Consider the following 24,293-nt stretch of genomic DNA (forward strand, 5'->3'; position numbering starts at 1 on the left):
ACGTAAAAAAATGTCAAGTTTGAGAATTTCAGTCATGTAGGATTTAATATCCCTGTTTTTTTAGTAGATAAATGTGTAAATATCAACATCAGTTTTGGGAACCCCGACAACTTGCTTCTTTTTTGCTCAGTGACTATAGTGTATGTTTACAAGTCTTTACAAAGAGAGTTTTTGGTACAGTTGACCCTTAAACACGTGGGGTTTGGGGCACTGACCTCTCAAGAAGTTGAAAATCCTAGTATAACTTTTTACTTCCCCAAAACTTAACTAGCAATAGCCTATTGTTGACTGGAAGCTGTGCTGGTAACAAACAGTCCATTAGCACATATTTTGTATCTTATATACATGTCTACAGATATTTTATGCATTCCTGAATGCTTAACTTTTTCTTAATTTTTTTGATGTTTCTAGGCTGTGTGGGTCATCTTCATTTCAAATTGTCACAAATCTCCAAAATTTTTTCCTATGTATTTATTGAAAAAAATCGAAGTATGAGTGGACCCGCCCAATTGTTCAAGGGTCAACTGTATTTTATTTGAACTTGGATTACCTGATATAATGTTTCCAGGTGATGATTTCAGTAACTTTCAGTTGATGAGTTTTAGTAACTATAAATTATCATATGAAATTCTTTTTCTTTTGCAACATTTAAAACTGGGCAGTAGTTTTGAGATTTTGCTGCAACAGTGTTTAGTTTTTACAGTAATCTTAGAGGTAGGCATTCATGTCTTGTCTATTTAACAGTGAGGATATTCATAGTGGTTGAGTGGAGGCCCTGAGGTTTAAATAGGCAATGAGTTTTCATGCAGAGACAAGAGACCTGTCTTTTGGCTCTACGTTCTCTACTTTTGCACTATACAAAGCCTATTTTGATAATAAAAATTGAAATAAGATAATATGCATTAAATAATTCTTGCAATTATTTTCATCGGTAAGTAATGAAGAAATAAAACTTAGAATTTGTTAATCATTATTTATAAAGTGGTAATAAAGTAATTAGTTGGGAAAGTCATCATGAAGATTGATTTTTTAAATGTATCAAATTTATTTAGTCTGGCTAATACTTATAATATTCTGTTGCTGTTTGGTGGAATTTTCTGTGGATCATGCAATATGAACAGAACAAATCAAAACAGTTTTTATGTTAAAAACTTTTTTTTCATAATTTTTGGTACTACCGATGAAGATTGTCTTGGCATGTAAAAATGGTTAAGAAATAAGCCATGCACTGAATTTTGTCTTAAAGATAACTATAGCTGGAAAAAATGGAAGCCTTGAAAGTATATATGTTTGCTGTATTTTGAAGGTATATATGAAGCTGTCAAATTCTCATATAAAAACCACAATAGAAAAGAGCTGGAGTTTGGAGTCAAAAGTTACAAGATAGAGTTCAAGTTGTGCCATATTCTAGCTGTGTAATGTGAAATAGTTAAAGTCTATGGAAATTAGTTTGTCTTATTTATAATTTTATAGAATTCATCTGTGTTTTTTAGAGCAACTTTCATAATATTTTTCATAATTACTGCTGCTGCTGCTGCTGCTAAGTCACTTCAGTCGTGTCTGACTCTATAAAACCCCATAGACAGCAGCCCACCAGTCTCTGCCGTCCCTGGGATTCTCCAGGCAAGAATACTGGAGTGGGTTGCCATTTCCTTCTCCAGTGCATGAAAGGGAAAAGTGAAAGTGAAGTCGCTCAGTCGTGTCTGACTCTTAGCGACCCATGGACTGTAGCCTACCAGGCTCCTCCGTCCATGGGATTTTCCAGGCAAGAGTACTGGAGTGGGGTGCCATTGCCTTCTCCTTTCGTAATTACTACTCTGTAATAAAGAACAATGGATGTCAAGAATTTCTTTAAGGATTGTGATAACTATCTCTTAAGGCTTTGTTGACAAAGGATCGGTTTTTCCTTTTGTAGAAACTCGGTGAACGCTGGACAGCTGTGTGCCGATGGACTGAAGAACGTTGGAATAGGTTACATGAAATCAACATTTTGTGGCAGGAATTATTGGAAGAACAGGTATGAAGCTGTATCCATAATGGGCAAAATAGGTGGTAAAAAGAAAGCCATCATCGTTAATTATTGCATTTGAATAAATCACTTATATTTCCTTTCTTCAGAAGGAAAATTTATAAATCATTATTTATTATGTTAAAAGTCAGACTTCTGTCCATTTTATTATGCAGTTTCTTCATAGAGATTGCATTATAAATTAGCTCCATTGTAATGACAATTTGATCTTGTTCATTAGTTAGATTAGTTTTTAGATATGCTAATTTTAGGATTTACTTGACATAATTTTCATTGCACTTGTGTTGGATAATGTATTTGAACTTGTAGCCACACAGCCTAGCGTATGGTTTGTGCTCAGTACATAATGAAAATGAATCCACTCAGTACTTTGTGAACTTTAAACCTATGATTTTTAATCAGAATAACTGCTGAAATTAACAAGAAAAATATTATTTAGCAACACTGATGATTGAACATGTAGCTAATTTTTTTCCAACAAGGATTAACATAGAAAATGAACCTTTGGTGCAAAGCTGCCACTTAAAGTTTTCAGTCTGATTGGTGGCCTTTTGCCCATCTCCATCCTTCCAGAAAAGCAACCATCAAAACAGAATACAAATAAGCAAGACTTTTCTTCAAAATGCCAAAGAGTTGTGGTGTAGAAAATAAACAGATGCTCTGTTCCCACATCCCAGGGTCCACTATGATTCTTTTAAATGCCTTTTATTTCCATCCACAAAAAGCAGCTATATTGTTTTCATGGGATAAAAACAAATGTATGCTGTTTTGTGATTTACTAAATATGGTGGCAGAGAAAACTCTTGAAAAGCAGGTTGCAAAATTTGTCCCCATGTAAATTGTAAGTTACTGCCACCTGCCCTCAATCTTTGACCAGAATTTTCCTCTTAAGAATCTCATGATAGACCTGATTCTGATTTCTGAAATATTTACATTTTGCTTTACAAAGATTTAAATTTACTTTTCTTCAGGCCAAATAGTCACATAGAATAATTGAAATTTAACTTCATTAATGATTGTAAGGAGACTGATTGCTAGGGAACCATTGTGTTACTCTTCTTCTAAGTAAAATAATTTAAAATTCAGAAAGAATCAAAATTTGGTGATTAAAAATATTTAAAAATAGAGAGTGGCTAGGATTTTGGCCATTTATTATGTTAGATTTAAAACTGACCTTTGAATGGCCTTCTGTTAGTGATATGGAAGGAGGAATCTTGTTAAAATGTAGAAACGAAGCCAACATCGGTACTTAATTGATAATTTGTTGTTACAGAAAATAAGACCAATCAACTGTGTCTGAATTAAACAGTCTTTCAAGGGATTATTGTTTACTTAGTTGCAGAGGCTTTAAGATAGTTAGAAATGGGCTCTGAGAATTAGTTCAGAATTTCTCCAGCATGAGGCAAGTGTGGGCAGCAGGATATTCTGTGATCGACTTTAACCTACCTTTCCAGACTTTCCCTCTGTCCTTTCACGTACTCAGTGTTCAAATCCTGAATTCCTGTTTTGTAGCTCATTCCGAGACGGTCACGGCCACAGGAGTAGAGCTGTATTCTCAATGCATGGTCCATCGTAGATTCCTTATGGGTTTTGTCTTTGTGTTGTTTTTGTTTTTTTTGAAAGAGCGAACTAGTTTTCTAGTCCCTGTGTTTTTGTTTAAGTGTGGCATCTGCCTTGACATGTCTTGTTGCCTATCTATTCTTAAGTTCTCCCCACCTGTTACCAACTCTTTTGAGTCTGGTTCCTACAAGAGCCCTCTTGCCTAGTGAGATTCGAGCCCATGGAATGAAACTGTCTGGTTCAGAAGCAAAGGAGAATTTTATTCTTTGATGAAAGAATGGAAGGAGTGAGCTTGTGCTCTAGTCAGTGCTCTCCCTGGCAGTCAGTCATTGGTGGGGTTGATTTAGAGGGTTCCTGTTGGCCGGAGGGGGCAGAGTTCTTGTGGCTCCAGATCACAGTGCCAGGTGCAGCCCCTCTATACTTGTTGCCACCATCTTGGACTGAGGCATCCCACACAGCACTTCTGCACACGGGCTGCCCAGTTGAGGTGCTGGGCACAGTGACTCTCCTCTGGGAACACTAATCCATCCTGTTAGGTGCAAGGGCTTTGCACACTGCCCCCTATAAGCAAGTGAAGCTAGACTAAATCCAAAAGAGGTCAGACCCTGTCACCTAGATTCCACCGTATTTTTCCCGATATCCCAGTGGGCTTTTCCAGGGACCATGAAGTCGTTTATGAACTCCCACCCCCTCATGCACTGTTTCAAAACTGGAAGCAGTCTCTTTGTGGTGTCTGCACATTGTATTTGGTGCCACAGGTATTTATGTGATAACTCTCACTACATTGAGGACAGAATTCATATTTACATTATTTTCTTAATATTTGTCCTTTTCTGGGTGAAATTTAAAGGCAGAGAATGGTTGTTAATTAAACTGATAAATCAAACTTGAGAAAGAGTTGATTCCAAACATAGAACCACGAATTTCCCCCCTCAACTCTATAGAAGAAGGTTTCTGTGATAAATACTACATTTTGGGAAAAAATTATACCAAGGCAGCCACTTTTTTCATCCCTCCTTCAAATTTATCTCTTTACTAAATATCTTATGTCTAAAAGACATGCATCGTTGGCTGATGAAGTTTAAAGATTTTCATATTGGCTTTGGAATAGCCTCAGGCTTCCTCTTCTAATCATAACTGCTATTGAATCTGGAGCGTTAGTGTGAATCTGGAGCGTTAGTGTGGTTGCAAGATACATGGAAAATCCATCGGCTTTGGGGTGCGGGTCTGTGATCTGGTCCTGCAGTTTACAAGCCATGTAACTTGACTTCTCTCTCTTTCCTCCCTAACAGAGGGACTGAGAAAAGAAAATCTCTGACCTTCCCTCTGCATCTAGAGAGCTATAAAGTGATTCTTTTGGAGACTTGGATAGTTGGATTTAGCCTTTCAGAGCCATCAGCCTCCCTGAGAATTAGGTTTAGTTTTCCATGTTTGGGGTTAATTTTAGGTTGATCAGTTGCAAATCTGAGAAGGGTTATATCTTAAAGAAAGATATCTTTCTGAGTTTTTTATGCCTCAGGCTTAGGGGTTTGAAATTCTTATCCCAGATGTGGATAAAGACTCTAGTAACATAAAAATGAGAGATTTTAGAACTTGATTGAATTACCAAATGATTCCCTAAATATATTTCTAACTTTGGTTATTATTCGCAGTGCTTATTGAAAGCATGGTTAACTGAAAAAGAAGAATCTTTAAATAAAGTCCAGACAAGCAACTTCAAAGACCAAAAGGAACTAAGCGTCAGTGTTCGACGACTGGCTGTAAGTGATGTCATTGTCAACATCTCTCTTGTGAACCTATGATATTTTAGTGTTTTATGTCAATGGTTAGTAGAATTTAGTGAATGAATTCATTTCCCTAACACTAGAATGCTGCCCTGTAATGAACTAGAACCAGAAGTCTTATGTTTTAGCTTTAGGGAATTAAAGCAGGTAAATTTTACTCTAAAATATACATGTTTACATTTTCTGACTGGGGAACAGGAAGATAAGTTCCTGTTTAAAGTGATGCAGTGATCTAATAAGTATCTGAAATACTAGATTTTGAAGGAAGACATGGAAATGAAGCGCCAAGCATTGGATCAGCTGAGTGAGATTGGCCAGGATGTGGGTCAATTACTTGATAATCCTAAGACATCCAAGAAGATCAACAGTGACTCAGAGGAACTGACTCAGAGATGGGATTCTTTGGTTCAGAGATTGGAAGATTCCTCCAACCAGGTACCTTTTGCTTTGGGTAATACCTTGTGCCATTAAGTAGAAATTATACATTCAGGTTTGTTTTAGTGTTTATGAAATAAAAGTAGTAGTTTAACTAAAAAGTTGTTTTTTTTATACCTGGTTAGCTGTAAAATTGAAAAATTGACATGTATCTTCTTTAGTTTTCTAAAGTAAATTTTAATAGATCTTAAAAAACTTCTGATATCCAGTCATTCAACCATTAGTAACTGATAACACTTAGACATGAATCCATTAAATGATCTTTGTGCTCAGTCACTCAGTTGTGACCCCATGACCTGTAGCTTGCCAGGCTCCTCTGTCCATGGGATTTACCAAGCAAGGGTACTGGAGTGGGTTGCTATTTCCTCCTCCAAAATGACTTTTTCATCTTAAATAATCTTATAAATTTAAAAAATATTTTAGCATCTTGATCAAAAATAACACTTTGGTTTGTACATGAATGTTTATAGCAGCAAAATTCACAATAGCCAAAAAGTGAAACAACCCATACATCCATCAGTAGATACATGGATGGACAAAATGTGATATATTCATACAATGGAATATTATTGTGTGCTGTGTGCCAAGTCACTTCAGTCATGTCCCACCCTTTGTGACTCTGTGGACTGTAGCCTTCCAGGCTCCTCTGTCCGTGGGATTCTCTAGACAAGAATACTGGAGTGGGTTGCCATTTCCTACTTGAGGGGATCTTCCCAACCCAGGGATCAAACCTGCATCTCTTACATTTTCTGCATTGGCAGACAAGCTCCTCACCCCTAGCGCCACCTGGGAATATTATTAAGTAATAATAAAATAGTGTACCAATACATTATACAACAGAGATGAACCCCTGAAAACATTGTGCCAAGTAAAAGTAGCTGGTCACAAGATTAATGCACTGATTCTATCTATTAATACATGACATATCCAGAATAGGCAAATCCGTAGAGACAGGAAGTAGATTAGTCATTTCCAGGGGGCAAGAGGGAGAGAAGTATGGGAGTGACTGTTACTGGGTATGGAATTTCCTTTTAAAATGATAAACCTACTCTGGAATTAGAAAGTGGACATGGTTGCACAACACCTCTGAATATATTGATGACCATGGTATCGTATATTTTCGAAGGGAGAATTTTATGGCTTGTGAATTATATTCCAATAAATCTGTTGTAAAACATTAAACCTGGTTGATTTTTATTTCAGGTGACTCAGGCTGTTGCAAAGCTGGGAATGTCCCAGATTCCTCAGAAGGATCTTTTAGAGACGATTCGCCTAAGAGAACAAGTAACTACAAAAAGGTCTAAGCAAGAGCTGCCTCCTCCTCCTCCTCCAAAGAAGAGACAGATCCCTGTGGATTTGGAAGCTAAAAAAAAGTGAGAACTATTTTGCACATAATATATTAATATTTTGTGCTCGGTACTTATTTTGTACTGATCACTAATCATATGCAAATTTAAACATAATTATTGCAATGAAAATTCAACTACTGAACCACTCACTACCTCTGAGTCTTCTGAATATTCCACTTTATAGTGGTTAAGCATCTAAGTCATCTGGATGATTTTATTTATCTTTGGTTCGATTGGGAGAACTGTGTGCCTATAGCCTTCATGGACAGAATATATCGTTTCCTGAGTTCTTTCTTTCCCATCGTTTACTGTGGGCGGATATAATTGTCCGCAATCCTTTTTTTATTCTTTCTTCCACTGTCACATTTCCTATAGTTTTGCTTTAGATCTATCTCCTTATTCTTTGTGACTCTCCTTCTTCTTACCTTTAAAAGATACTTAATTCAGGGAAATAATTTCTTTAGATCTTTTTCCTTCATGTCTTCTTTCTTTCTTTGTTAATTCCTTTGTCTTAATAACAGGTTCTTCATGTTACCAAAGATCCATCTTTGGTAAAATTTGTTTCATTTTCTGACTCAAAAGAAACTCAGGTTCTTTGTGGGAGGAACAGCCATGACTGGCATACATTGAGCTGTCACTAGCATTGGATCCTCTGCAGGGCTTTCCTATGGGCCAGGGACCATGCTCACTGGCCCTGGAGCAGATAGTCTCAGAGCAGCCCTTGAATACTGCTGTTTTCTTGCCCTTTGACAGCAAAATTCCGGTGCTTACGTACATGGGCAATTACCTTTGTCTGAATAAAAATGATATGATTTCCCCAATTTAGCTTTTGTTAGACAAAGCAGGATTGCAGTTTTACTTGTTGACTTTAGTTTTGGTAATAAGGCTGTGTTCCTGCATCCTGACAGCATCTCCTTGTAGGACCATGAGTTGGACCTCTGAGTTGCAAACAACAGCTGTGGAACTTTTACTTCTGGAGCCAAGGCAGCAGATGAGGGAGATGCTTGTGATGTTGACTTTCTGTGGACCTTTTATTTCCTGAGTGTTTATATTCTGCCCATGTATCAGGCAGTGCATCTCTCCAGTGCTGACTTTGTGCATTTGGAAGCTGGGCAGGCTGTGAAAGACTAGGGTGCATGAATAGGTTCTGGTACCAATTCTAATTTCACAGGTTAGGGGTTTATTCCTCCAGGTCTGCTTTCTCCTGCTCCTCCCCCATCCGAGATCAAGTGCCAGGTTACCTATGCTTCTTACCAACTGGCTACAGGTTAGAGGGTTCCACCACCTCCTCCTTGGACTTCAGATGCCAGTTACAAATCCAGCTTGTTACCTATAGTTCTGACCAACTGTCTATAATTCAAAGATTTCTAACACCACCTCCTCTGCTTCAGTTAACTTGGTAGAGCAGCTTATCGAATTTAGGAAAACATTTTACTTAATAGATGACTGGTTTGTTATAAAAGGATACAACTCAGGGACAGCCGGACTGAGGAGCTGCACAGGGCAAGACCTGGGGAGAGGGTGTGGGCTCCCATGCCCTATCCAGGTGCCCTGCTCTCCTTGAACATCCGTGTGCTCACCTACCCGAAGCTCTCTGATCCCTATCCTTGTGGGTTTTTAGGGAGGCTGCATTACAAAGTCATGATTGATTAGATCATTGATCTTTGGCGATTGATTCAACCTCCAGCCCTTCTCCTCTCCCCTGAGGTCAGGGAAGCAAGGTGAGACTAAAAGTTCCAACCCTCTAATCACAAGGTTGGGTCTCCTAACAGCCAGCCTATTTTTTTAGATGGGATTCAAAAGTCATCTCACTAACATGACAAATGACACCCTTGTTGCTCTTATCACTTTGGAAATTCCAAGAGTTTGGGAAGTCTGTCTCAGAAACAAGGCTGAAGACCAAATATTTATTTCTTACTATAAATCACAATGTCACGGTGCCTAACTATACAATCTTATACATGTCCATGTTGTATAGGGTGAGTTCTGTTGCAATAAACAGAATACTGTGCCCAAAGTGACTTATACAATGAGGTCATTGACTATCTCACATTGCAAGAAGTCTGGAGGTGGGGCAGTTTTAATGGGATGGTGTGGGTCAGCCGATGCTGACCTTGTCTCTGCCATCCTCAGCATGTTAGCAAGATAAAAGGCAAAACTTGTCTTCTCATGGCCCCAAGGTGCTACTGTAGCACTTGGCATACCAACTTTGTATAACCCGCTTTACACGCAGGCAGGGAAGTTTTTCCTTATTTGTCTTCTAAAAAAAATTTTTTTTCTTTGTTTTAATCAGGGAGAAAGACCTTGTCCGGAAGATATTAGCTAACTCCCTGACTCTGGTCTCACTGGGCAAAACTCAGACATTTGCCCTGCCCTGGATTCCTGGGAGGTTGAATCTATCCTGCGTTTTCCATCTCTGTAGTTGTGTTCTGGGGGTACTCAGGCAGCAAGGAAGAAATGTGGGGAGGGAGGTGTGGGTTGGTTGGGTGGGCAACCAGTTGTGAGTTCCACAGTCTTCTGTCTGTGATTTGATTGATGCAGAAATGGCTTCAGTTCATTCTTAGACACATAGAGGCTTGAGTGCATTCAGTTTGTTATGATAGACAGCAGTGAAATTTCATTATTAGAAATTTTACCCAAATATTGTTTTTTTTTTTTTTTTAAACTTTAAAACCCCTCTCAGTCTACTCATGGTGCTAGTTTTGCATTTTGGAGTGTTATGCAACAACATCACCCCCTTTCAATATGGTACCTCTTCAGAATTTAAGGTTATGTTTCATATTCTAATTTACATTGTCCTAAAGCCCAGAATATTGTTAAGCATCCTAGTGAGACTTGGTTTTCAGGTCCTTTAATATTTTTAGTCTGATGTAGGAAAGCACTATTAGCTTGTCTTAAAATGGGCTGTCCGAACAGGTATGAACCTTGAATAAGTGTGTAGCACAGCTTATAATTCATGCTTCAGAAGTAATGGTTTATTTTCCCTTCTCCTCTCCTGGTGCTGCTAGTGGCTGTTTTTTTTTTTTTTTTTTTCTTTTAACACCATAGTAACAGTCATTTCCTGTAATCTAGATTCCTGTCTATTAACATGACCTGAGATGATCATGACAGCTCTAATACATTCACATTGTTCTTGCTCATATTGAGGGCAGAGATGGACTAAGTTTCCAAGGTCATTTCAAACATGATCTTTGGTTTGTGCTCCTGAAAGATTAAATAGAAATCTGCTGTGAAGATGACATGAGGAGTGTACCGTGGTTACTGATACTGTGACCTTTGGTTATTTGCCTAGAGTATCACAAAATCCAATTCACATGACAAGAAAAATTTACCTTGGTGAAAAGACAAATACTCAGAATTCACTGAAAACCGTTTCAGCCAAGTTTCCCAAAAGAATCAGCAAGGACAACCTGTGCTTACTTGAGAATCTCTAAAAATATCCAGAAGTTGCTTTGAGTTCTGTGTTCAGAGTCCTGGTTACAAGCACAGGCTGCTCAGCTTAAATCTCAGCTCTAGCCTTTGTTAGCTTTGTGGTCTGGAGAAGTTATTTAAAACCTCTGTGAGCTCAATTCCTTCATCATTAGAAGGGATAATAATAGTGTATACTCACAGGGTTGTTGTGAGGATTCCTGGAGTTAATAATGCACAGAAACCATTTAGAAAAGGGCCTGGCATATGGCCAGCAGCCACTGAATGTTTCTCCTCTTGATCCTTGTCGCTGTGGTTTTAACTGACCTTCTCAACACCTCCCAGGTCCGTTCCCTTTTTTCCTTTTCTACTGTTACTTAGTTCTGGCTCCTGTGACTACCACAGTCTATTCTCTGAACTTGCCTCTCTTTATTCTTTCTTTTCAGGGACCCAAAAGGATAAATATAATCATGTCAGTGCCATGCTTGAAGACCCTAACTGGTTTTCTGTTGCCTTTCGGTTAAGGGCCAGCTCCTTCAGCTACCCTGTGGGGCCTTCCAGTTACTGGTCTGAGTGGCTCTCTGCCACATCATCTATTGTTCTCCCCTGCTTAGTTAGTGCCTGCTATTCCAGCTGCACTTAACTGCTTATAGTGCTCAAAATGTGTTCCTCACTTTCCTTGTTCTCCCTTTGCAAGGATAAGTCCTGGGCATTAGGCTGTTCTCCAGGAAGCCATCCCTCCCTGACTGAATTAGGAGGCATCCTATGCATTTCTGGGATTGTTTCTGGTTTACCTTTATAATAAGAGCCCAGTCCAGTGCCTGGGATATATGCGGCTCAGTAATTACATGTTGAGTTAAAGAAGGTGTTAGTTTAGGAATGTCTGTACTTGTTGCTACCTGTGGGTATCTCACAATATCTGTTTTTCATGATCTACAAAGAGCTTGTGAAAATACAAGGGGTTTCTTATAATGTTTAGAAATTTTATTTAATAATTTTCTTTATTTATTAACATTACAACTTTGTTCCTCTTTTCATACTTTAAACTGTAAATGTATGATGTGATTTTGTGTGGTTACTGTATTTCTGAGTTGCCTTTATTTTGGAGGCGTGTTTAAAACCACATGCCGTATCAGTGTTGTGGTTGCTCTCTTTCTTGAGCCAAGTGAAACAATAGTAGAAAATGAATGACAATTGGTAACATCTGAATCTTAAATCAGGTTTGATGCTATAAGTGCTGAGCTGTTGAACTGGATCTTGAAATCAAAGACTACCATTCAAGCCACAGAGATAAAAGAGTATAAGAAGATGCAAGAAACGTCAGAAATGAAAAAGAAGTTGAAGGTAAAACATAAAACAAAAATATCCCAGTGAATAAAATATTTCATCAGAATGGATCTGCTGTTGGTATAAAGATGTAATGGGATCCAAAATTTTCCTGTAAAATAAATGTAGCCATAAGGTAGCTCTTAGAACTCTCTAGTACATTTTGAATCTGTTCAAGCAGGCTGACATCAATTCCCTTTTTTCTTCCTTCTTTAACCACTGAGATGTGCAGGAAGGGACACTTGCTAAGATGGTCCAGTTGTTACTACTCTTTTAGCTTGATTAGATCTATCTTAACTTGGTACCTAATATTATATGAACGTATGCTGAAGATGTTTTGGCTTCAGAATACAACAATTTCGAATCTCCAGATTTCTTCTATATACATTCTTTTTAGATAAGAGATGTATTTTAAAAAATAAATACTATAAAATGTATGGGATCTTAGCTGTGCTACTTTATACTGCATGTGTAGTACTGTAAATTGAAGCAGGAGGTTGTAGTGATTTATGTTGTTGGTGTTCATGAAGTCTCTGTGCATCTTTGCATGAATTATTTGGGCACTTAGAGCAGGTCTGCATTGCCATCTCCATCACCAGTGGAGTTTGTAAAGAGTTTCAGTTCAGTTCAGTTGCTCAGTCATGTCCAACTCATTGTAACCCCATGGACTGCAGCACGCCAGGCTTCCCTGTCCATCACCAACTCCTGGAGCTTGCTCAGACTCATGTCCATTGAGTCAGTGATGTCATCCAACCATCTCATCCTCTGTTATCTCCTTCTCCTGCTTTCAATCTTTCCCAGCGTCTTTTCCAGTGAGTCAGTTCTTCGCATCAGGTGGCCAAGGTATTGGAGCTTCAGCTTCAGCATCAGTCCTTCCAATGAATATTCAGGGTTGATTTCTTTTAGGATTGACTGGTTTGATTTCCTTGCAGTCCAAGAGACTCTCAAGAGTCTTCTCCAACACCACCACAATTGAAAAGCATCAATTCTTCCGCACTCAGCTTTTTTGATGGTCTAACTCTCACATCCATACGTGACTACTGGAAGAACCATAGCTTTGACTAGATGGACCTTTGTTGGAAAAGGGTTTGGAGAACGTTTAAAAAATAAGATGTGTATATAGATGTCCATGATGTGAGTTAGAAAGTAGTAGGTACTGTGGAAATTGAGAGGAGGCCAGGATTGCAGCTGCCTCTATTTCCTGGTGAAGTCCCGAGGGAAAAGTGACACTGAACAGAGGGGCTTGGAGCTGGGCTCAAGGGCAAACCTGGCAGGCAGTGCCCTTGAGCAGAGGTTCAGAGTGGGGCAATCATGCTGTAATGCTTGGAACAGAGAATTTGTTTTGTTTTGTGCTAGATGTGTGTGTAAAAGTGGTAGAGAGTTAAGGCTGGAGAGGTGGTTTGGGGTTAGACCCGACTTTGAATGTTTGCGTGAGAAGTTGAGACTGATTTTTGCCTCTGTGCTGTTCCACTGTGACTGTTCTTAGTTAGAGGTCACCACTGACGATTGCTTTCAAAAGGACAGATTTCCATTTTCCTCAGACCTCCTTTCTCTGCAGCATTTGCCACTGTTTACCTTCCCTTCTCAAAGTCTCACAGCCTTAGCTTCTCTGACCAGTGGTCAGTCTAAGATATCAATCTGATCATGCAGCTCCAGTGCTTGCAATTAACTGATGACTTCCCATGCTGTGGGGAGATGATGTAAATGATGCCAGGACCCAGCATAAAGGCCTCCCAGGCAGGTGTCTTCTCTACCTCTCAGCGCAGCCTCTGCAGCTCTCGTTCACTCCTCAGAGCTCCAGCCCTCCTGACTCCTGTGCTTTTCTCAATCCTTTGCCTTCTCCATGGGTTGTTTTCCAGACTCCAAATGGCTGTTTAGTAAGCCTTTGTGCTTTGTGGCTGAAATGCCCTCTTCTTCAGAAAGCTTCCATTAGCCTCGATAGGCAGATTCCATATTGCTTTGACCATACCTCTGTGAAAACCCTTATTGCATTTACATCATTGTTTATATATCCACTGCCAGTGCTTAGAAAGTGAGGATGATTTTCCACTGAAGCCTGAGTTTTCAGCACTCTGTCAAGTTCTAGGCTTATGGGAAGGGAGAATGATGACTGTGGACAGTGGGGATGTGGAAGCACCATTATCAGAGCCCTCTGCACAGGGGATCAAGAGAGCCAGATGTGAAAGCTGTGTTCCATGATTTCATGTGCTTCTGAAAGACCAGTAAAGGATATTAATCAAAGGCAGTAAACTGGCAGAGAACTTGGAAGTTATAGTGATCTTTATGGAACAAGTCCAATAAAATATTGATAAATTCCATCCTGTGATCTAGAAAGAATTTTACTTTCAGAAATTGTTACTGTGATATTTGAGAGGACAAAAATAACGATTGTGGAAGGGATAGGCCGCCCACTCCAGTATTCTTGGGCTTCCCTTGTGGCTCAGCTGGAAAATAATCCACCTGCAATGTGGGAGACCTGGGTTTGATCCCTGGGTTGGGAAGATCCCTGGAGAAGGGAAAGGCTACCCACTCCAGTATTCTGGCCTAGAGAATTCCATGGACTGTCTAGTCCATGGGGTTGCAAAGAGTCAGACACGACTGGGCGACTTTCACATGTGTATGTAAGGCATGACTGGCAGTTCTTACGTTTTTCCTTTATTTATAAGTTTGCTTATTTTGTTGTTTTAGACAAATAGTATCAGTGGGATGGGAAATATGTAAAATAAAGAAAATTTAACCATTGCTAACTTTTCTTGCAAATTTGGGAAATATCAGCTAGTTTTGTTTTAATAAAGGAAAAACTTGTTCTAACTGATGCAATATCTGAGTGGAGAATCCTTTGTTCAATCTATCATTGCCATAAAAAGTAGCAGAACATCAGTTTAGTATAATGCAGGTAATAATTTTCTCCAGTTCGATGGTAACTTTTTTGCATTGGTAGTTAGTTTAACAAAAGTAAGTGGTGTTTCTTAGAATCTCTTGCTCTTTCTTGATCTGTGACTATAAAAATGGTTGTTTGACTGAGTTGCAGTAAAGTTTGTGTGCATCAAAATAGGAGAGCCAAATTTATTGAATATTTGATAGTGGTTACCTGCATAGACCTTAAAAGTAGATTCTTCTCCAGGTTATCTGGTTGAAATAATATAGTTTACCTGGAAGTTTTTGTTTTGTTTTTGCCTGGAAGATTTGATTGTGCTATTTTGGGTACTATTTGAGTACTTAATAGATAATTATCAATTGGAGAAATTTCTAATATTGACTGTGTACACAAAAATTTGAGTGTGTGTGTGTGTGTCCATAGTTTTGCTCAGCCTTTTCTTACTGATTCTGGAAGATTTTGTGTTCTTCTGTCTCTGAGATATAGGGACATTGAGAATATCAAACCATAGAGACATAAATAGGAAAATTTGCAACCATTTCCAAATATAAAGAATAAAATTCTTTAGTTTGGGTCCTGAAACATATTGTCAGTGTCTAAAAATTATGTGTGAATTATGCTTGTGGTTAAAATTTGCATTATACCCTATGCTTAATATAAAACCAACAAATGATATTGAGACTCAAATTATTTCTTTCTTAAATCTTAGATAATTTTTGTTTGGTAATCTCTGTCTTCATAGCACATTCATCTGACTCAAACTTATTTTTATGGTGTGGAGTATACTGAGTTCATATATGTGACTAGATATCCTGGATCTAAAATACTAATTTTAATTATTTCCTCCTGATAGAAACTCATAAATGTAGTGTACAACTTTTTCTCTTATAAAAGAAGTGAAGGTTTTATACTGTTTGTTTGAATTTACCTTCTGACATTTAATAACCTCTGGCATTCTGGAGGGCAGCCTGAAATGGCATAGTTTTATCTTGTAGTATCTTCTTAGGTAAACTTTGACTGTAACCCCTAAAGAGAATATGGGAGGGCCATAAAATATAAAAATGTCAAGAAGCATCAGCATTATACTGAGGACAAAGTTTGAACTGTTCTTATATTTGGGACTTTATTTTCAGGGATTAGAAAAAGAACAGATGGAAATAAAACCCCGACTGGAAGAATTAAACCAAACTGGACAAATCCTTTTGGAGCAAATGGGAAAAGGTGAGAACTTTGCCTTTTAAAAAATATTTTCTTAGATGGTGACACAGTGCTGTTTCAGTTCAGTCACTCGGTCATGTCCGACTCTTTGTGACCCCGTGGACTGCAGCACGCCAGGCTTCCCTGTCCATCACCAACTCCTGGAGATTACTCAAACTCATGTCCATCGAATCATTGATGTCATGCAACCTCTCATCCTCTGTTGTCCCCTTCTCCTCCTGCCTTCAATCTTTCCCAGCATCAGGGTCTTTTCCAATGAGTCAGCTCTTCGCATCAGGTGGCCAAAGTATTGGAGTTTCAGCTTCAACATCAGTCCTTCCAATGAATATTCAGGACTGATTTCCTTTAGGATTTATATGGATATTTATATGGATAAGAGAACCCAAATAAAACTCTCATACCTCAGCAGGAGTTAGAATCCAGTTGTGTGGGAGATTTTAAAATCCCATCCTTGGGGTTACATATTGGAGGGAGGCAGTAAAAGAAAATGTTACTTTGGCAATCTTAGGGATGTGAAGTTATATTAGGGTAAATTTGTTGAGATTATTTGATTTTTGATAGCTTTCAGTGCATTAGGCTGATTTAGTACAGGTATTTTATTATAGTTAAATTTGACAAGGTATTACTTGTATTTGAAATTTTTACCTATATTAAAGAACTTTTTTCCCCCATAAACCTAGTGGCTCTGGAGAATGTAAAGATTAATATTTCTGCCATACAGTTTTGTATATGATTCTTGCTTTGAAAGACTTTTCTTATAAGCCCTATTCTTTATTCCAACAATGATAAGTGATTTGGAAGTCTGTTGCAGTTCTCCTTGATAAAAGCCAGAGACACCCAAAGTTGAGTTGCGAATATTAGTCGATGAGACTCTTCAACAATGTAGTTTTCAACCTTTTTATTTTTTGACTTCTTACTATAGAAAATGGAAATATACACAAAGCAGATAGACTAGTACAGTGAACCTCCTGTATCAATTATCCCTTCAGGAATTAATGATAGTCTACCATTCTCAAATTACCTTTACTCCTACTCACTCCTCATCCACTTAATCATTATTAGTATTTTCACATTTTTAAAGTTATATTGAAATATATGAAACTGGGTTGTTTTGACAAACCTACACACACTTATGAATATATAGAATATTTCCACCCCTCCAGAAAGTTTCCTGGTGTCTGTAATGGATCAATCAATCGCTTCCATCCCAGAAAACCACATTTTAAAACACTTTAGATTGTTTTTCCCTCTGCCTTTTGAAAAATATGTCAATTTATTTTCTATATATACTGAGGTCACATACACATACACAAAAAAATGTATGTGCCCAGTATATATACATTTATTTATTAATTATGCAAATGTACCATTGTCATTATTAGTACAGCTTAATTTCTCTCTTTCCTTCTCCCTCCCTCATTCCTTCTGTCTCTCTTTCCCTCCCTGTCTCTCTACTTCCCATTGCTTCCAAGTAGAATAATATTTTCATTCATGTCCACCCTAAGTGTCTTATTACTGGGTGCGGGCACCCCACTTGAAGATTACTCTTTCAAGTATTTACTTGAAGGGACCTAGAGACAGAGAATGTAATTTCCTTTAAGATACTTCAATAATTACAATAAATTGTGTGTTAAATTCATGTTAGTTACAATCATAGCTTCTTCACTTCTACATCAACATTGTAGCTTGGAAACCAGACTTTATCTGGGTGATGAGGGGGTAATTTCATAAATCTGTGAACTGAATTAACTTCTTGTCTGTGAAAGCTTTTGGTGGGTATGGCAGATTTAGAGTTCAGAGACTCATAGAAAGACCACATAGGGAGGGAGGTGGTGAGAGGTGATATGTTACAGCAAGAATAACACTGAATTGGGGAATGAATGGGAGACCTTGGTGTCTCCTGTCTTTTCCTAGTTTTGTGTCATTGGGCAAATCAAGTAACCCTTTTGTTGCTTTGCTCCCTTGTCTAGAAAGTGAAGTAGTTTTGATATGTGACTACACCTTTTGCTTGATAAAATCTTACTGTGAATAGGCATTTTCTATAATATATACTCTGAAAACTGAGTTCATGTGAAAGCGCTATTTGTGAAAGATCAAGTACAAATATCAGGGAATATATGATATTTTTTAAAGGGATGAATTTTGTGACCTCATGTATACTTGTTTAATTTTATAGTGAACCTTTGATATTTTGCATTACTTTTTTTTTTTTTTTTTGAGCTTTGGTAGGAGTGGAAATTCATTCATTCACTCAGGGGCCCAATTCTGTTTATTTTAAAAAACATTTGTCATTAAAATTTTTGAAGATGGGTTGGGAAGCTTCGAAATGGGGACATTGATCTGAACATAGTCTATATATTCTGGGTTTAATTTTCTCACTTTTGGGGAGTGTGTGCCTTTTGTTAGTGAGAGAATAAAAGTGATTTAAAAAATTTCCCACTGTCATTCCATTTTATCCATTATTCTAATTTTACGGTGTTGCATTTTCCTTCTTAACATGTGGTTAGTGCTGTTAATCCTACTGCTGTTTTAAAACCAGAAATATTGACCAGAAATGAAAGAACAACTGGGTGATTCTCCCTGCCCTTCCTCCTCCTCATTACATTGAAAATAAATCCTAGACCTTGGATAATTAATGTAGAAGTTTTTTTACAGAGTGTAAATTTACCCAGAGTCTGCCTGTGTAAGGATGCAGATACATGATTCAATTCAGTTAGAAAAGCACATCAACTTCTTCAGTAGACAGATGTTCAAATAATTGCATCACTGTTTTTTTCAAACTAGTTTCATCAAAACATTCCAGCACACTGCAGTCTGATAGGACCTTTCTACCTAATGCGTGTGAATTACATTTTGTGACATCTCTTGTAGCACAAAAATGTTTCTAAAAAGTGAAATAATTTGTTTCGTTTGACTTTCACAACTGCCATACCAAACCTGGTTTTCTTGGTTTAGCTTATTTTATTCCACAAGATCGTTAATTACTATAACAGGAAAGTGGGGCACTTACTTGGATGATGTAGCTTTAAGAACTGCCTCCTGTTTGTCTGCCAAAGTCCTTGTGGCTCAGATGCTAAAGAGTCTGCCTGCAACGTGGGAGACCTGGGTTTGATCCCTGGGGTGGGATGATCCCCTGGAGAAGGAAATGGCAACCCACTCCAGTATTCTTGTCTGGAGAATTCCATGGACAAAGGAGCCTGGTGAGCTATAGTTCACGGGGTTGCAAAGAGTCAAACACACACAGAAGCCTAAGGAATTTGATAATGATGAAATGTTTTGCAAGCATTTCCCTTGATTTTAATAGTGATAGATTGAAAAGCTAAAGTCAAGTGAGAGTAAGTAGCCAGAATATGTTATATTTTATCCCTTCTAGAAAATTAATACAAGGATGAGATATTGATTTTGGCTTTAGATCATTCATCTATGAGTTGGATGTTCTATAGAAATAGAAAAGCTGTAACTCTGGACCTCTAGGAGCAAAACAATTGTTTTAAAAGACTGTGTACGGTGTTCCTTTTTTAAGATGTAAACTGCGCTTTACTTATTACTTTGATACTGGTCCAAACTATAATAATATCAATCTTAGAGGAGGGAGATTTAAATTTCAAGAACTGGTTTGAAAGGGCAAAGTGAATGGACGGTGAAATATTGTCAGTGAATAAAAAAATATTTGGAGATTTTTCAGCTTGCCTAGAACCTAAAATAAGTACCTCTTACCTATTTTCTGGATTTGTGGTGACAATTTTCCATCTCAAGAATTTTATTTGCCAGCTTAATTTTCTTTCTTGTTTATCATAAATTACCCTGACATGTAAATTTGAAGTGGCCGATGGTATTTCTTTGCCCACTTAAAATAGAAATGGCCAGGCAGAAGCACAGGCTAGATTTCCACTGCTCAGGTAGTTTGTCAGAAAAAACTATTTTTTTTTTTTTTTTTAGTAATTTATTTAGTTTATGACCTGAATTAACAGGGATAATTGAACTTAAACTGTGGTGTGAATGCTTTGTCTAGATGTGATATCGTATTACCTATGTAATGATGGACAGTTTACTTCAGCAATTGACATGGGTGATATATGCACATTATGTAATGTCATGTTTGCATTTCTAATTTTCAGTGGATGTGGTGTGTTACAAATATTTTCAAAATTGCATCGTTTCTGGATCCTAAGTGATCTTTTGTCTTATATGCCATTTCCCCCCCCATAGAGCTCTCATTACCCTGGATTTTGACGGCATATATTTACAAAGTTTTATTGCCCTCCTGCTCAAATAATATATGTTAAGCCCATCTTTTCAACATGCATGCCCTCCTCAGGAGATAACATTTCTTTTGCAGATTTCCCATAATTTTTCATAGTAATTTTACGATTTGATGGTATTTTATATTAAGGGAAAGACTATGATAAAACCGTTATTATATATAGCTCTTATTTTTATGAACATTCTCTACCTCTCAAAAATATGAGACAAACAAAATTATAAAATGTCAACAATAAACATAATGGTGGTTTTTTTTTTTTCTGATATGTTTCTAAAGTAGGTAATCTTAGCACTGCATTGATATTTTGGCATTTCCTGGTCTATGTGTAACATTCCAGTAGGCTTGCTAATGCTTCTTGCTGAATCCTGCCTGCTGGTTTCCTATTCCTGCAATCACGAGGTTGCTCCCAGCACTAGGGGCTCTAGACATTTGTTTTGCAATTCCTGTGACATGTGGTTTGGTCACCAAAGTCTCAGTCTGTCTCCTCCTTTTTCTCTCTTTTTCCTGGTGACAGAGGGCCTGCCTTCTGATGTCAGAGCCCCAGACAAATCCAAACACTTCATTTTGTTTCTCAGACTCAGACTAGAAACTAGTTGAGCAGTAGGTTGCTAAGGACAGAAACACACATCCTATAGAGAAGGCAGTGGCTGACACTCCACTGTTAACGCTTTTTGTGATGGTCACTCTGCTCCTGAACTGCTATTATAAGCTCCCCCTCTCCTGTTTTTATCAGGGAATTAAACATAATTATTTTTGAGAGCATCATTTTAATTTTTGTTGTGTAAAAAGGAACTTAGGGGAGTGATCAGTAAATATGATACTGCCTCATTATTTTCAATATATTATAATGTCTACAGCAAATTGAAAACAAATTTTGTAATAATATCTGAAGTGTCTGCTTATTTTTTATGTTTACGTAGAAGGTCTTCCTACTGAAGAAGTAAAAAATATTTTAGAGAAGGTATTATCAGAATGGAAGAATATATCACAGCGTTTGGAAGATCAGGCAAGAAAAATACAGCTGCAGGAAGATATTAATGCTTATTTCAAGCACCTTGATGAGCTTGAAAAGACCATAAAGACAAAAGAAGAGTGGGTAAAACACACTGCCTCTGCAGAATCTCCCCAGGAGTCCTTGCCAAGCTTGAAGGACTCCTATCAGGTAAAGACACAACCATCCAGCACATGAAAGGACTGTATGTCCAGTTCTGTATTTAAAGACGATGCTCGCTATATAAGGAATCGAGAAAAATAGTACTGAAGAATAGAAACACAGAGAATGGACTTGTAGACACAAGGAGAGTAGGAAAGGGTTGGGCGAATTGAGAGAGGAGCCCTGACGTATATACACTACTGGGTGTAAAATAGCTAGTTCCCTGGTGGCTCAGTTGGTAAAGAATCTGCCTGCAATGAGGGAGACCTGGGTTCAGTCCCTGGGTTGGGAAGATCCTCGGCAAGAGGGAATGGCAACTGACTCCAGTATTCTTGCCTGGAGAATCCCTATGACAGAGAAACCTGGCAGGCTATCATCCATAGCGTCTCAAAGAGTCGGTCACAACTGATCAACAAGCACTTTCGCTTGCACACAACAGCTACCTGAGTATAGAACAGGAAGCTCAGCTCGGTGCTCTGTGATGACCAAGAGGGATGGGGTGGGGTGAGTTGGAGGGAGGCTCACCAGGGAGGGGATACATGTATCCTTGTATCACATGCTTTCGGTGAACTCTGCTCTGATTGATTTTCTGTGAGGATGTTCATCCTCAGCGAGTGGTGTGTTCACATTTTCTCTTCGTAGCGGGAGCTGACAAACCTCCGTAGCCTCCACTCCAGAATTGAAATGCTGCGTGCAAGCTGCTCAGCCTTGAAGTCTCGGCCTTTCACCCCAGACTTTGTCCAGCAGGATTTCGACAGCTTGGTGGGCCGCTACCAAGCTGTGCAACAGGGTTTAGAGGAGTGCCACCGACAGCTCGAGAATGGTAAACCCACTCTCTTGCGTTTTTCTATTAGAGGATTCCACTATCTTGCTTTCTCAGTTTGACTTGACTTAAAAATTACTCCCAATATTTAAACCTGGAGAAGGAAATGGCAACCCATTTCAATATTCTTGCCTGGGAAATCCGATAGACAGAGGAGCCTGGCGGGCTATAGTCCATGGTGTCACAAAGAGTTGGACCTTGCATTAGACCTTGCATGCATTTAGACCTTTAGTACACTTGATTGTTTTATACCAGCCTCACTGTATTTTCCTCTGTGCTTGCCACTGTTCCACTTCTTAAAGTATATTCGGACTATTTCCTGGATTCACACTTGTTTGTAAAAATGCAGACATCTTTCACATGCTAGTCAGACTGTGTTAATAGGATATAATGATTTTTAGAGTTTTTTTTTAGGGTGTTGTTTCTCCCTTTCACTGAAGGAGGCCAGCTGATATCATTACTAATAGGGCTAAAAAGAATGATCGCTTGCTGCTGTTTGCTCCAAATGGTTAAATTTTAGCAATACCATCTCCTCTTTTCAAAGAAATGGTGTTCCTCATTCATCGTTGGAAACATTTTGAAGAATTTTTACCTTTGGATTAAGGCTGGTCTGGGAAAGTTGATTCCTATAGATCTTTAAAACTCATTCCTCATATATTATTTTCTCCTTGGCTTTTAAGTCAGGAATTGTGTTGCATTATGTAATACTCTGGGGAAGGCATGCTAAAAAGCTACACATTTAACCATACCCTTCCTTGAGGCAACTGTAGGTTATGAGATGACGTGTAAGACTCTGTCGGTGGGCCTGGTGAGCAAATGTGTCATGTTTCTTTTGGAAAGACATTTGGACACTGTACTTCTGTCAACCGAACTCAGTTAATCTAGACTGTGAAGGGTTTGAGAGGACCTCCTTTTCAATTTGCCGTGACGAAATAGGTTTTCATTTTTGACAAGAGCAGTTTAAGTGTTTAGTTTCTTACCTTTAAAACAATCGGTAAATTTATTTATTTTTGTTTTTGATGGTGGTAACATATACATAACGTAAAACTTACCATTTTAACCATTTTAAAGTGTAGAGAGTTCAGGAGTGTAAAATATATTCACATTGTTGCGCAACCCAGCCCCAGAACTTTTTCACTTTGTAAAACCGAAACTGTATACCCGTTCAGCAGCAGCTCTTCATTTCCTCCTCCCCCCAGCCCCTGGCAGCCACCATTCTACTGTCTGTTTCCATGAGTTTGACTGTTCTAGAAACCTCTCCTAAGTGGAACCAGTTTTTCTTTTTTGTTGACTGGTTCATTTCACTTATCCTCAGAGTTCCTTTGTGTAGGTTGGGTATGTCAGAATTTCCTTCCTTTTTGAGTCTGAATAGTATTCTGTTTTATGTATACTTCATGTTTTGCTTATCTATTCATTTGTAGATGGGCGTTTGGGTTGTCTCCACCCTTCGGCTATTGTGACTAATACTTCTGGTTTCTTAACTTTTGCTGCTGGTTGGTTTCAGCTCTCTGTGCTTCACATGAGCTGGCTTCCTCTCCACTCTAGTGTTGCTTGTCGGTAAATTTGACATCAGTGGCTGAAGTAGCCATCCCTCCAGCTGGCTGGGGCAGCCGTTATTTCTGAGGGTACCTGTGCCCCTGGCTGTGGTGTTCTGTACAGCGTTCACCCCTCTGTGGATGGCGGCCTGTCTACACACTTGAACTTAGACGATGACCAGCTGAGGGGATCTTTGTCTCCTTTTATTCTTTGTGTAGCTACTGGGGAAAAGGAGATTATATGAGACAAAAGGATCATTGTAGTACCATCTTCAGAGAGACATTTCATCATGATGAAATGAAGAAAAATGATGGTGGGTTACTTAATATTGCAAGCATCAACATCCGCAGGAATGAAGTCACCACTGTCTGACTCTCAGAAATGCCAGTAGAGTGATTTATTTGATCTCTAAGAGAGACCCTTTGTAATTTTAATTATGGAGTTTAACTTCTTGTGTAATAGAATTCACCTATTATATATGAATATTAACAATAGATATAGCAATATTAATTTCCTAACAATAGTTTCTC

At 38.3% G+C, this 24,293-nt stretch overlaps 1 protein-coding gene across 1 annotated transcript in view; it reads left to right on the top strand.

Annotated features, from left to right (window-relative positions):
* The window catches only part of UTRN (utrophin), a 538,953-nt gene that overhangs the window by 144,380 nt on the left and 370,280 nt on the right, over positions 1–24,293 (top strand). Inside the window, exons 14-21 of the mRNA XM_081531053.1 lie at positions 1,916–2,017; positions 5,242–5,349; positions 5,629–5,808; positions 7,012–7,181; positions 11,786–11,909; positions 15,903–15,990; positions 21,172–21,413; positions 22,047–22,227. Coding sequence (XP_081387179.1) covers positions 1,916–2,017; positions 5,242–5,349; positions 5,629–5,808; positions 7,012–7,181; positions 11,786–11,909; positions 15,903–15,990; positions 21,172–21,413; positions 22,047–22,227 — 1,195 coding nt within the window. The remainder of the gene's footprint in view (positions 1–1,915; positions 2,018–5,241; positions 5,350–5,628; positions 5,809–7,011; positions 7,182–11,785; positions 11,910–15,902; positions 15,991–21,171; positions 21,414–22,046; positions 22,228–24,293) is intronic.

Source organism: Giraffa tippelskirchi, chromosome 9, assembly GCF_054371585.1.
Source record: "Giraffa tippelskirchi isolate mGirTip1 chromosome 9, T2T-mGirTip1v1.2.pri, whole genome shotgun sequence".
Taxonomy (NCBI): Eukaryota; Metazoa; Chordata; class Mammalia; order Artiodactyla; family Giraffidae; genus Giraffa; species Giraffa tippelskirchi.